The sequence below is a fragment of the Pagrus pagrus genome (assembly GCF_965226575.1).
Source record: "Pagrus pagrus genome assembly, chromosome: 14".
In the NCBI taxonomy this organism is placed as follows: Eukaryota; Metazoa; Chordata; class Actinopteri; order Spariformes; family Sparidae; genus Pagrus; species Pagrus pagrus.
This window is the reverse complement of record NC_140198.1, coordinates 5923083-5937379: the sequence shown is the minus strand read 5'-3', so window position 1 is coordinate 5937379 and position 14297 is coordinate 5923083. Positions and strand designations below refer to the sequence as shown.

The window sequence follows — 14297 nt, the reverse complement described above, 5'->3', positions numbered from 1 at the left end:
CATCTGTTATCTAATGACTCAAAACATGTTTCCTGCACATGAAGGCAGCTCCAGCGATGACTTAAAAGGGTGTCAATGACCAATTTCAAATCTCGGGGTTTTGGAGACTTGATTACGTGGGACGAGCCGTATGGAGCCATTTTACGTTTGTTTGTTCTTTGTATTGCTGCAAAGCTCCAGAAATATTTCGAGGACCACAAAACTTAACGTAGATAATGATTGAATTGTCATTTTTTGGGTGAACTGTCCCTTTAAGTATACCAGAATAGTACACCATAAATAAAAAAAGTAAGTCAATATACATTATCTTTCAAATAATAATAATAAGAAAAACAAACTCATGGACGATGCTAACTAGCTGTTAGCAGCCACTTTGCATCTCCTTTTATACGACCCCTTCTCAAGGTTAAAAAGTCACTGATCTTGTCTGTCCCTCGGTTTTAATCTGCTTTCACCCACACGCACGCGTTCGTATGATTCAGCCTCGCTTTTGTGCATCTGCTCATCATAAAAACGGTTGGACAAGGAAGTCCCATGGCCTCAGATATATATACATATCAGCCTCACTGCACGTTGGTGTCTGTGCATGTGTGTGAGGGAGAGAGAGAGAGAGAGAGAGAGAGAATTAGCAGACAGGAAGTGATTCTGATTGGCTGTGAGCTGCAGCAGTGCCTCGACGCCATTCGTTGGATCAGGTGGTGCTGTCTCTGACTCATTTCCCAGGGGGGAGGGAAGGAAACCCTCCAGTCAGCGCCGCAGCCCGCCTCCCCCTCAGATAAACGCATCTCACTCTGTGTGCGTGTGTGCGTGTGTGTGTGTGTGTAGTGTCTGTGTTGTGTTTGATCTACCACCTCTCATTGCTGTAGTGTAGACGAGCTATTCTGAGCCACTTTTACAGTAAGAGCAGGAATGCGGGGGAAGACCCTTCAGTCACTGTTTTGTCAGGAGTAAATGATGTGTTTAAGGTCACAGGATCCAGGTGGAGGAGCAGCGGGGTCAAACGCAATCATCAGCAACACAAGCGGCGCTCAAAGCGGTTTCAACACGGGCGTGAGAAATTTGTAGGAGGGTCTAGTTTTGCGTGCGCCCGTGTGATAAATTTGTATCTCTCTTCTCCTTTTTAAGGCCTTTTGACATCTCGCTTACAAAATACTACGTGAGGATTGCATGTGTGGGTTTCCTGCAGTACAAAAATATGCAGGTCAGACAAACTGTAAAACGACCGTCATGTAGGTTAATATGTCATCAGCTCGCAGGACTGCATACATTTAGTAAGCGGTTACGTATTTTTTTTAAGTTTATTTCTATTTTTCAACAGAACTGGTTCACAGACCTCTGAGACATTTTATAAATACTTCCCTCAGCACACCTCGTTTAGCTTAATTAAGCTATGATTAGGCCCCGACACTTAAAAGCAGTGATGGAGAGTAATTAGGTAGACTACATTAACTCAAGTTCAATTTTAAGGTACTTTCTTGCCACTCCACTATATATGGTACTTTGTACTCCACTACATTTTTAGATAACTTTAGTTACTAGTGAAGCAGAATTGCGTGCATCAAAGCCAGAGTTTCACATTTTTAAGTTAATTCACATTATTGGAAAACAGATTTTTAAAAACAACACTGATTCCAGAAATAGTAGAAAGAATATTTGAGCACAATACCTTTACTTTTACCCATTTATGACTTTTGGGTACTTTTTTTTTTACCTCACTGCATAAAAGCTTTGATTGAAAATTACAATTATTCCATCAAATAAGGATTTTAACCCCCTTCTAAGAAAATGAGGTTGCTTAAAACTAATATATTTTTGCCACTATGTCAAAGTGGTATTCAGATCGGATACAGTGGATTCAGTCATGACGTTACTGCTGTACATACACAAACAAGCATCAATACTCTTTTATGCTCAAGAGACAATCATGCCTAAAACACTGACTTTAAGTATTTTTACATTTTACATCTAACTATTATATAAGTTCAATGTAAAGGGTCACATTTAATGCAAAGGTTGTCTTTCGTGTTGAGTCAATCGTCTTTACAACTTAACTTTATATGTGATACTTAAATGAACACATAAGATTTAGACATAAATCACAAAAGTTTGTTAATTTATTCAGTGACTCAACATCCAATCAGATGGAAAATGTGCATGTATTTAAAATGCTTAAAATCAACACTGGATGCATAAATGAATGTGTAAATGTATAAAGTCAAAATGTCTCCTCTGTCCTGCAGAGCTGAGTTCCACTCTGATGGAGAAGATGCAGGCCCAGGAGATGATGAGCGGCCTGAGGATACCGGAGATGGAGGATCTTGGCCAGTTCTTTCGCTCCCTGCCGACCTCCACGCTGGTGGGGATCGGCGCTCTGACTGCCGTGCTGGCGTACTGGTTGGCTACCAGACCCCGCCCCATCAAGCCACCCTGCAGCCTGTTGCACCAGTCTGAGGAGGTGCCGGTAAGATGGAGCACACACTCACACACACACAAATAGATTCATGTATGCATGAATAGGGACATTACGGTTCTCATTCACAACCTTCCACAAAGTCCAATTTTTTGCCTTTCTGCCCAAATGTTTCTCTCCAACGCTCCCAAAATCCAGATGAGAGGTCCGAGTTAATAAAAAAATGCTAATGCACTCATTCAGGTCACCTTCAATTGTTGTCGTGCACTCACATAAATGAGCTTCATGAGCAGGATGGAGTGATTGGTGTTCAGGTGTTTTTTCCCCCTGGGTTTTACCTGTCAGGCTACAGTGAATGGTGGACCAGCCAACACGACTATGACCTCCTGTGAAAAGAAAATACATGTCTTTTTTTTATATTTTGATGAAAGAGACACTAGAATTGAGCACCCATCAAAGATAAGGCAGTAAAGGACGGTTTAAAGATATAAATACTCTATCATTAAGTGTCATACCCTTGTCAAAATAAGGAAATTAGATTTTAAGTAGAATGTATTATTACAGCAATTAACATAACAATTATATTTCTTCGCTAAAACTCTTAAGTCGTTTGATTGAAAAACCTCTGACTTCATAGATCGTATTCACAGTTGGACATTGTCTGCTGACATCAGGCTCAGTGAGGGAAGCTCAAATCTGACAAATTGCCATCACTTTAATACTTCCTGACTGATCAACAACTGATAAGATGGTGGATAGTTAAAATCTGGAAGCACTTCAGGCCATATTTCAAGTTAAAACAAGATATTTGACAACCCACTGGCTTCCAAGACAACAGCTCAACAACGTTGGCATCCAATCACTTCCTAGCTAACATTAGCCTTCTGTTTGATAGTGTTACACAATAAGATAGGAAAGGAAAAAAAAAATATCAACATACATCTTGGACACATTTATTTAAAGGTGCAATTCGTAAGAGCCTTTCTTTAACACATAAAAAAAAAATGCTTAGCAGACTGAATAACACTCTTATCAATATGCATCCAGCATTGAGCTTCTCATCCTGAGTGTGACGTCAGAGGAAAATGGCCGCCGAGCGAATATGGTCTGTTGTTGACACACACAGACAAAAGACAATACACAGCTTATCTTCCATTTATCTTTACTCGTTGACATTAGTTATATAATATTATAATCATGTTTTCAAGCATCAGGTTTATTTCTATCAAAGTTTGATCATTGACAGAAATGTGCACAACAGAGCGTTAGCCGTTATTGAACCCTGCTTTGTTTTGACTTCATTTAATGCTCACACGCTGTGTGTGATGTGTGTCGTTGAGGACCAACCAAACCAAACACGTGCTCTGTTTGGCACACAAACCGACCACAGCCGCGTGCCCTCTTACCGACAGGTGTGGCTGGCAGCGCTCGTAGTCGATGTGAAACTCCTCTGAAAGGCTCTTTGTGGCTGTGAGGTTCTCTGTTTTGGTAACCTGAGAAGGTGTTTGAAGTGGTGATCTTACATCTGACAGGCACACACATACATGCACGGACACACAATTACACTCACAGGTTCCTTAATCTCATCTACCTATCCATCTCGACAAATGACTCATTTTGAGTCAAATTTATGAGAATTAACTCTACTTACCCAGAATGCATCCATCAGTGATGTTGACACCGGGGAACAAAGGGAAGCTCAGTTCAACTCTGCAGCTCAGATATTTTTATATGCATTTGTCAGCTAACAAACGAGATGAAGAGATTATCATTTGGAGAACAAGGAAAGCAATTTTATTCTTACTCTCCCTCTGGTGTTGGTATCTGTTCACTGTGTTGTTATTACGGAGAGGAATGAGATCTTCTTCTGTTTATTTTGTTTAAGTTCAGAGAGAAGGTTGTGAAGATGACTTACACAGTTTCTTTGTCTCTCTCCCTCTCTTTGCATCAGCATGAGAGTGGAGGACGCAGGTCCATGATGGGCGACAGCTCCAAGCTGCTGACTCATTACCACGATGACGCCAAGACCATGTACGAGGTCTTCCAGAGAGGCCTCCACATATCTGGTGGGTATGATGTGACAGATGTTCACACTCAGACGTCAGACTTTCTCTTCCCCCATGGTGTTTATTTCATCGTTTCTTTCCTTCATCCTAAAACAGTATGTAATATATGGGATTTCTGTCTATGTTATAGGTTTATTTTATGTCTTTTATATCTACATGACAGCATAGGCTTTCATATGAACAATAAAGTTAATTGCTTTCATGTCCTGGACAGGTTTAAAAGAAAAAGGTTAAAAAACATATAATACAGACTAAAAGTCAAAGGATCAGTTATAATGTAAATTTGATTAAATACCAATATACCTTTACAGTCCTTACCATGAAAAAATGTCAGTACAGAGTGCCAGATCCTATCGAACACATCTCCTCTATCTTCTTCTCTCCAAATGTAATGTGATTGTCATTTCTCTCAGTCGTATAGCTGTCATTTTCCACACTCACAGATTTTAATTTTATGCAATCACCATTGCAAACTAAAAAAAAAATACCAATATAACAGAGCACACATACAATTCTTTATTTACTGTATATGCGTCATAATTGGAGCTGTCAGCTACTAAAACTTCTATGACGGAGCTGATTACTGACAGCACCGTTTCTGTTTTATCTTCATTAAAATGACATTGTGCTCACATTGTACTGCCCAGTTCATTTAGAAGATTTTCCAGTATCAGGTTACAACTTTCCAGAAACACTAATGAAGCGATTCATAGAAAATAGACAAATAAGTTGCATGAGTTTTGAGGCTGCTTGAAGTATGCACACACACACACACACACACACACACACACACACACACACACACTATGATCCCGTTAATTTTACTCTTGCAGACAATATTACAACCCGGCCGACAAAAATAGGACACAGTCAAACAAAGCTGTGGTCCGACCACAAAACATCCAATCATGTCCCGACTGTGGGATTTAAAACGAGTCCTCTGGTTGCCGACGGTAACAGTGTCAGGGCTCACTAAGCGACTGACTCACGATGCAGAGATGCTCCTTATAGCACTCAAGCACACCTGCATCTGCAGCAGTGACTCACTAACCGTAGTTCATTGTGGTTTGGACTCAAACCTGACTCATCCAAAATGAACGATCAGCAACTCACTCAGGCGGCGGACATCCCATGAGCACGAGTCAATATACTGCATCGTTATTGATTTACATCGATTTCAATGTGAATTCATGAAGCTTTTTAAGTTGATATGGCAGACTGAGCTCTTTCTTTACCAACTCCTGAGTGAAGTATCCTGCTCCTTAGCTGCTAAATGCGTCACATAAATTACTTATGACACTACGTTTTAGTGACTTTAAACAAAATACCCAAATAACCTATATAGACAATTAAATAGGCCAAAGGACAAAGGATCAGAGTCTGATATGAGATAGGTATTAATATTTTTAATTGTTGGCTTAGTCATATGAAACACGACAGACCTATACCTTCTATAATGTAGGAGGATTAGGCTTCATCATCAGGCTCATTTCAGTCACACAGAGACTTAACAAAGGAACTTATAGGCTCGGCTATATTAAACACGCACACGGCCTATATTAATATGGTTGATATATATATAAACGTGTTTTATTACGTCGTTGCTCCGTGTCTGTCTGCTGTTGGTGCAGAGCAGGTAGTGTTCAGTTGGGTTTTATTGGTACGTTGATGAAAGCAGCTGCAGAAAACTACAAAAAGAGAGCGATGAGAGTGAACCAAATAGTAAGGTTTTAGGGCAGACAACAAAAAGATGACCTAAAACTCAAAGGTTATAGTTAGCTTCCTCACTGTCAACAACCACTCTCACATATAAAACAATTGTGAGCAAAGCTGCTTTAAACCTGCATGGTTTGACTTTACAATAACATCAGGGTGTTTTAAAATGTGAAGCTGTGTCCACCTGAGAAATGTTGAAGATTCATAATGTTTTTTAAAGACTTATACGCTGTCTCACTGTGTGTTCAACAGGTGATGGACCTTGCTTAGGCTCGCGGCTCCCTAACCAGCCTTACAAATGGATATCCTACAAAGAGGTGAGTGCCATTCAGGGCACATCCTTGTAACAACGACAGGTGCAGTCAGAGAAGTAGACGTGCAGAAGGAGGATGAAGAGTAAAAAGAGATGTTGAGCATGTGAAAACTACCACAGACCAATGCAACAGAGTGCCTTCTAGATTGTATTAACGCAGAATTTAGGTTGCTTTTAGTTCAGTATTAGAAGTACAAGTAATATACAGACAACAATCAGCCTAAAAACAATGTTGCAGGGTAGGTTATCTGAACTTCAGTCCAGTTATTGTTAAAGTTAGATTCTGAGAAACTCGCTGAGAAGTCAGAAACCTGTCTGGTTGACGCGTCGTGTTGTGAGTTCACTATCCTGCTCCACTGGCTCGACAGTATGTCATGAATCATCTCCTCTGTATGCTGCGACAACAATAATGAGTGTGATTATTTTTGCTCACACACAACCTGAAAATATCTGAGTGGAAGTAAGAAAATCAAAGGAGACAAAGAGAAAAAGAAAATATGCACAAAAAACAGGGTGAAATGAAGAAATGTGCAGTTTTTGCTTGAATTTTCCAAAAAAGTGGCCGAACAATGAACTGATTTTCAAAATGGTTGCTGGTTCTATCAATCGACTGCATCTTCTTCTTCATCGTCGTCTTCTTCAACAACGTCTTAATCTTGATCACCTTCTTCGTCATCTATTTGTCATCTTCTTTGTCTTCGTCTTCATCTTCTTTGTCTTTTCTTCGTCTTCTTCTTCTTCACCTTCATCATCTTCTTCTTCTTCTTCCTCTTTCTCTTCTTTAACTTTTCTTCATCTTCTTTTCCTATTCTTCATCTTCATCTTCCTCTTCTGCTTCTTCATCTTCTTCTTCTTCTTGGTCCTCCTCTTCCTCTTTGTCTTCTCTGTCTTCTCTTTGTCTTCTCTTCTTCTTCTTCTTCGTCTTTCTCTTCTTCTTCATCTTCTTCTTATCACCATCTTCTCTTTGTCGTCTTCTTCATCCTATTTTTTTTCTCATCTTCTTCTCCTCCTTCCTCCTCCTCCTTCTTCTTCTTCTTCTTCTTCTGTTTATTCCTAGGGGCTGAAGGTGGTCAAATCCGACATGTTGACTACACTTGTCCGTGTGATACAGTTGATCTAAATCGTAGCACCAGGGGTGATTCAGTTATATTTTGGGTCATATACTGTACAGTAGCATTGGCACATGTTTTTTAAAAAGTTTTGTCTCCCAAAAAGTTTTCCTTTGAGGCTTCCTCGTCATAAGTCTGACGTAATCTCTGGCAGCTCTTAAAGGAAACTTCCAGCCTCCCTCGAAGCAGTTGCAAGTTCCAACAAATCCCTGAACACGGGAGGTAACCTGACATGTTTTGAAAACTCGTTGTAGTGGTGGTGGCAGTTTAAGGGGAATTTATTTTTTTTTTTCAGACAAGTGATGCAGAAATCAACAGCAAAGCTACGCTTAAGGCTGTGTTAAAATTACGCCACCCTCAACATGAATGAATGACTTCATGTTATTTCTCAAGAGAATGGCTGGTGGGAGGGGATTTTGTTCATTAATTCCCAGGAAAGCCACATGTGGAAATAAATAAAATAAATAAGTAAATGTGGAAGTTTTCCGCTAAGCATGTGAAAGTTGTTAAGCAACGCTTATTTTCTCTGATGTCTTTCACAATCACGGTAACTTTAGAAATTAGATTTGGCCAATTCAACAATTTTACAATAAAGAAGGTGGACTGTTTCCAAAATTGGCTCGCAGCTGAGCAGATGATCTTTGACTGTTATTGTGATTCATAGATGAAAATAAACACACTACTACAGACACACACATGGATTTCTTTTTTTTTTTCAAGTTATTACCAGGAGACAAAACAAACACTAACAAACATCCCTTTGTCCTGATGAATTGTTTGTTTGTTTTTTCATAAATTTCACATTTCAGTGAATAAATCAAATAAAATTAATCATAGACACGTGGATATGAACCAAAAACCCACAAAAACAATTTAAATTCAAATCCTAAGCAAATACTGAAAAGAGAGAGAGAAAAGGCTGATGATGTATAACATTTTTCTTTGTTTTTAACTCTTTTTGACACGGCTGATATCCATAGTGACCATATATCCAAAAAAGTGTCAGTTTTCAGCTGTATTTTACCCGTGAACTTCTCCATAATGAGCACATCATTCACCTTTTGCTGCCGTCGTTTATGTTTGGGTGTTGTGGCTGCAACCAATGGATTGTAAAAGTTGTTTTTTTGGGCGGTCCGTCGAACATACATTTTCTTTTTCACCACTGGATTTAGAGGGATCCCTAAGATACATAATTTTTTGGGGAAAAAATGTATATCCGAAATGAGTATTATTTCCTTTTTTACAATCTTCCAGTACCCCTGCACACTAGGACAGGCCCAGTATGTGTGCGACAAGCCTCCTTGTTGGCCACAACCCCTCCAACACAACCCTTCCTAATGTAACTGTTTCACAAGAAACCTGAAAAGCTGAAAGAATTAAAAACAATGTATATGTGTATAATGGAGTTTGTAATATTACATGATCTCTATACTTTGAGGACTAGTTAAGCATTTCTTTTGGTTTTATTCCACCCGGTCTAATCAGCTGCTGTCCTCCGCAGGTGACGGCCCGGGCTGAACATCTGGGCTCAGGCCTCCTGCACCAGGGCTGCCAGCCCAACCCCAACCAGTTCATAGGAGTGTTCGCCCAGAACAGGCCAGAGGTGACGCTTCATCTCTGTCTGTTAACTATCCATGCTGTCTCCCTGTTTGTTTCTCACAGTCTCACTGTCTCCGCACGGACACATGTAAACTGTTTTACAGATGGTTTCATTCAAACAGCCCACTGCTGTAAACACAAATGCTCACACTCAAAAACCGTGTCTTTGTTAAATCTGTGAGCAGCTGCACGTGTAGATTCTGATTTCTCAGAAATCGTCGAAAGTAACGTCACATGGAAAGTGAAGGAGAAAGTAGTAAATTGCCACCGCTCTAACGGCCACTTCTGCTACTGATTTGTAAATGTAACTTGAATATGTGAGTGGAGTATGTGTTTGACCTTTGACCCCTGGCTTGTGTGTGGTTTCTAGTGGATCATCTCAGAACTAGCTTGCTACACCTACTCTATGGTGGTGGTTCCCCTGTACGACACACTGGGCCCGGACGCCATACGGTTCATCATTAACACCGGTGAGAACACACACACGTCGACACACGAACACACACACACAATCGTAGTCAGGAGCGATAATCTGTACTTACTCTCGTAACTATAACTTAAATTAGTAGTTTTAAGTTACTGCATATACACTCTGGGTTCATTAAGCAGCACCTTCAGGCACTGGAGCTCCCCCCACTGGCGTCTGGGAGCACTGTTGTCGACTCAGTCATGATGTGTTACTTCCAAAGCAATTTGGGTGATGAATCTTTTATCTGGACTGAACCAGATGTGACCAAAACCACAAGAACTGATTCACTTGATCATTCTGCTGCTGTAGGGATCTAAAATCTGTCTCAAAAAACCTTCATGAAAGTTTGATCAGATTCCCATTTTTTTTTTGTCTTGTTCCTTTTTCGTTTCCTATTCTGCTGATATTCACACAAGGGTGTACGTGTGCTCTTGCGTGCTTGTGTCGTTCCAGCGGACATCTCCACGGTCATCTGTGACAAAGTAGACAAAGCTCAGGTGCTTCTGGATAACGTGGAGCGGAAGGAGACTCCGGGCCTGCGGAGAATCATCCTGATGGACGCCTTCGACTCCGCCCTCATGGAGCACGGCAAGTGCTGCGGCGTCCACGTGCAGGCCATGCAGGAAGTCGAGGTATGGGGGAAATAACATCACCAGATGAGAGAAAGGGTCTGGTCTTAGCTCGGCGCAAGTATCAAATATGTGTGTCGAGTAGCCAGGAAGTAGTTTCTCCAGAAAAATGGTCTGAAGGACTCTTTAAAGAAAACTATGTTCTCCTGGTAGGTTGTCAACATATGATATAGTGTTCGTATGTTTTAGCTCAGCTTTAAGATTTGTTGACAGTGTGAAAAATACGTCATGTATTGCCTGCTTTATCCTTTAACTTTGAACTTGTGGATGTTGGACAAACATGTTTTTGTCGCAAGGTAGATGTCAAATAATTCATTAACCAAGTAACAGAGCAGAACTTTGACTTGACTGTCCATGGAAGATTGATTTAACTCTGCCGCCGCTGTAATGGCTGCAGAGACGCCATACTTGTTTTAATCTGGCAAAAGTCGACAGTCTCAACTATGCATGAGGTGAAATGAACAGCCAGACAAAACAAACTGATTTAATCACCACACCAAAAGCAAAAAAAACATTACACATTGGTTGGGCTTGTTAGGCGGTATCTTTTATCTACCCTGCGCAGAATCTGAATAATGTGGCGTTACACAAGCACACAGTCCCGAACAAGTCGGCAACACAAGGCGCGATATAAAACTGTCGTGTGCTGCGACGCCTCTGTGTCTGATGTGGCCAGTTAGCGGTAATGCACTGCTCTTTTCGTTCCAGTGACTGTCAATGCTTCATTAACACAGTCACAACAAACAGACAGGCGAAACTGGTCCGGCAGATCATCGCTGTGTTTACCGCAGCGGCTAATTTAAGGATGGAGGCAGAATTCTTTTCTTTCTTTCTGATTAATCGGATAGACAAAGAGCGAGAAAGGAGGGCAGACATTTGCATGCCGGAATGAAAATAACAAAAGCTCGACAGCTCAATGATGACCAATCCCATGAACTGCAGAAAGACAATCACAAGAAAGTAGCTTACAGTCACATAGCTGAAATTGTTCTGACATGATCAACCTGCATGGAAGTATGTGAAGTGTGTCAGTGTGACGGACGCCCGGCTGTTCTTGTAAACCACGTGGCTTGAAAAGAAATGAGAGGGCTGTTAATCAGCAACACACGCGCGTACACAAGTGCATGTTTGCTTTCCAGCAGCACAGAGCTCCATATGCGCGTCCTTTGGAAACGAGATGACGTTGAATCACACATGCTCTGGTCGAGATTGATCTGCTAGAAAATGTACTGACAGGTCTCAGAAGACACCCACTCCTCAGGGAGTAATGGGGAATAAACACTGAAGCCGTGTCTCAAAATGTCATGTTTCCTACAAGTCCTCCTGTAATAGGTAACGTTGTTGTTTTTCCCTTACAGGCTCAGGGCAGAGAGCACCACAGAAACCCTATAGTAAGTACTTCAAAACTCCACTATGTTAATAGTATGGCTCTGACAATGTTTGTAAGTTGATCCACCACTTTTAGGTTAGGTCCAACAATCACTGTTAAGCCCAACTATTAGATGGATTGCCATGAAATGGTGTAAAGACATTCATGAATCCGTCTCTCCTCTGAGTTTAATGCTCATCGGGACATGCTAGAATGCTAACATGCTAATCATACCTGCCAACACTCAACCAATTTTTGCAGGAGTCTGCCTATTTTTAACCATTTCTCCCACTGTGCTCCCAATCTGTAATTTCTCCCATTAATCTCCTGATAAAAGTACGGCAGACGAGCCCATGGGCCTTATTGTGCTCGCTCAAATCCTCCGCTCCACTCAGTTTGTTGCTGAAAATGGATGAAGCATTGTAATTGTAGAATCTTAGTCTTTCTGAAGTAAATGAACTCATTTCTTTTTGTGTAAATATGATCTCAGTTTAACAGCACATGTCACTGAGCTTGTTTAGTCTATTTAAAGGAGCATTATGTAGTTTTGGTGAAGAAATAAGTGAATAACCGAGCTGTTCTCAGAGGAAAATAAGGTCCCCAGAACACTGTATGAAGCTAGAAAGGTGGCAGGGTCTGCCACATATAAACAAAGTAAAGCAGTATGAAACTGTGTTGTCCTTTAAGGTCAGTTCAGTTTATTAAGTCATGAAAACAAAGAGTTTGTTTGTTTAGGCATAAAATTCAGTCAATGAAGATCTGAATATTTCTTCCCCAAACTCACATAGTGCACCTTTAAAAAAACAATAATCTTTGATAATATCTCATAAATAACTTTATTGCAAAGAAATTTTACATTTGCTGTTCTCTCCAAATAAAAAAGACAAGCATCTGTTACGTGACAAATCATTTGGGTTCGCTTGCATTTTGCTGGCGATGGCTGATTAAGCACTGAACCTTGACAGTTCAGCTCCAACCTTCTGGCTATCAGCCAGCCAAGCTAGTATTTACTCTGGCAACTCACACCTGAAGACGATAAATCATGTACTACTGCTGATACAATGCCACTGATATTAAATATAGCTCTACACACATTAACAATCAACATTCCTTGCTCTAACGTGACATGTGGCGGTGCAGCCTGCTGTCACGTGAGCAGTTATCTCATGATACATTTCATGTCAATCTCTGTCAAGCGCTGACGGAAACCATTATCTCTCCACAGCCACCAGTACCGGATGACCTCTCCATTGTGTGTTTCACCAGTGGAACCACAGGTAATAACTGTGCAAATTGTGTAAACAACATGCATGATTTGGGTTTGGGTTTTAGAAATTGACACATAAATCATTGAGGAACATGGGCGATGTCGCTAACAAGCTAAAAATACCATCAGCATATCTTTTTATTCCTGTTAACAGCAGAGATCATCACACATCTTTTACAGGAAATAAGTGAAGGCGAGTCACGATAGACAAAGACAATTAAACCTGAAATTAGATTAGGTGCCACCTTCAGCGTGCCCCAATTAAATAAAAACAACCACGCCTTAAACCTGAGTCTTCCTTCACTGACGCGAGTCCAAGCAATGTCACCTTATTATTGTTTGCACCACAAAGTTCACTGACCCGATGCTGCTCCTTTAAATTCTAGTCAAACAGTAATCTGACTCAGTCTTTGTTCTCCTCGTTTTTTATGCCTCTGCAAGTTATAAAACAGGGTCATCCACGAGGTCAGACTTGGTCATTTTGAATTCAGCTCATTTAAAATACCAATTAAATTTTTTTTTTTTTTTTTTGGACTGATCTAACGCTTATTCTGCGAAAGACGAACCTGCTCCAGTTAAAATTTCAATAATTCAAACTTCCTTTCTGGGCCAAAGCAGTGAAATAGCGGCTGTTTGTTGAATATAACACATGGATTATTTCATTGAGAAGTCTGTTGAGGTCAAAGCCTGGACGCTGATCAAGTTTTTCACTGATAAAAACAGTAATATTGGTCATCTGCTTTTGCTTTCGACCTGACTCAACACTGTTTAACTTTGCCCCGTCGCCTGCGTCCACGCTCTCATGTTGATGTCAGGTGAAACCTAAAAACCAAGAGGTTCTCTGTTGAAAATAGCACATATTTGAAGCATTTTTTGACGCTTTCATAAAGATAATTATTTGATATGTGGATAGCAGATAACAGCAGTAAATACTATAAATGCTTTTTACGTTTTCTGAAGCTTGGAGTCAAACAAAAGAGTTTACGAGCCGATGCCAATATCAATATTAGAGAGTAAAAACATTCTGATATCGATTTATCGGACAATATTTATATATTGGAACGTACACACAGAACATATACATGAACACGTGTTTTTAGCAATTATTCCTTTAAGTGGTCATCAAACATTTGTGACAACTTTGTTTGTAGATTTCCATAATAGGAAGTACAGGAAGTGAAATATATATGATATCGTGACACAGACATGAGCCCTCCAGCCCATCTGCTCCCATATGCAAACAAAACTAAATAATTGTGGAAAAAGAAGAAAAAAGAAAAGAACACACCAAGACAACAAGTAATTGAGTAAATGAGATAAACAAATGAAGTAGCAGAACAGTAATCACTT

The 14297-nt window shown here is 40.3% G+C and overlaps 1 protein-coding gene across 2 annotated transcripts in view; it reads left to right on the top strand.

Annotated features, from left to right (window-relative positions):
• Positions 1–14297, top strand: part of acsl6 (acyl-CoA synthetase long chain family member 6) — a 43432-nt gene that overhangs the window by 13443 nt on the left and 15692 nt on the right. For both annotated transcript variants that reach the window (XM_084374448.1, XM_084374449.1), the window contains exons 2-9: positions 2241–2461; positions 4362–4476; positions 6445–6509; positions 9116–9217; positions 9584–9683; positions 10136–10314; positions 11670–11702; positions 12906–12957. In XM_084374448.1, the coding sequence (XP_084230574.1) occupies positions 2241–2461; positions 4362–4476; positions 6445–6509; positions 9116–9217; positions 9584–9683; positions 10136–10314; positions 11670–11702; positions 12906–12957 (867 nt within the window). The remainder of the gene's footprint in view (positions 1–2240; positions 2462–4361; positions 4477–6444; positions 6510–9115; positions 9218–9583; positions 9684–10135; positions 10315–11669; positions 11703–12905; positions 12958–14297) is intronic.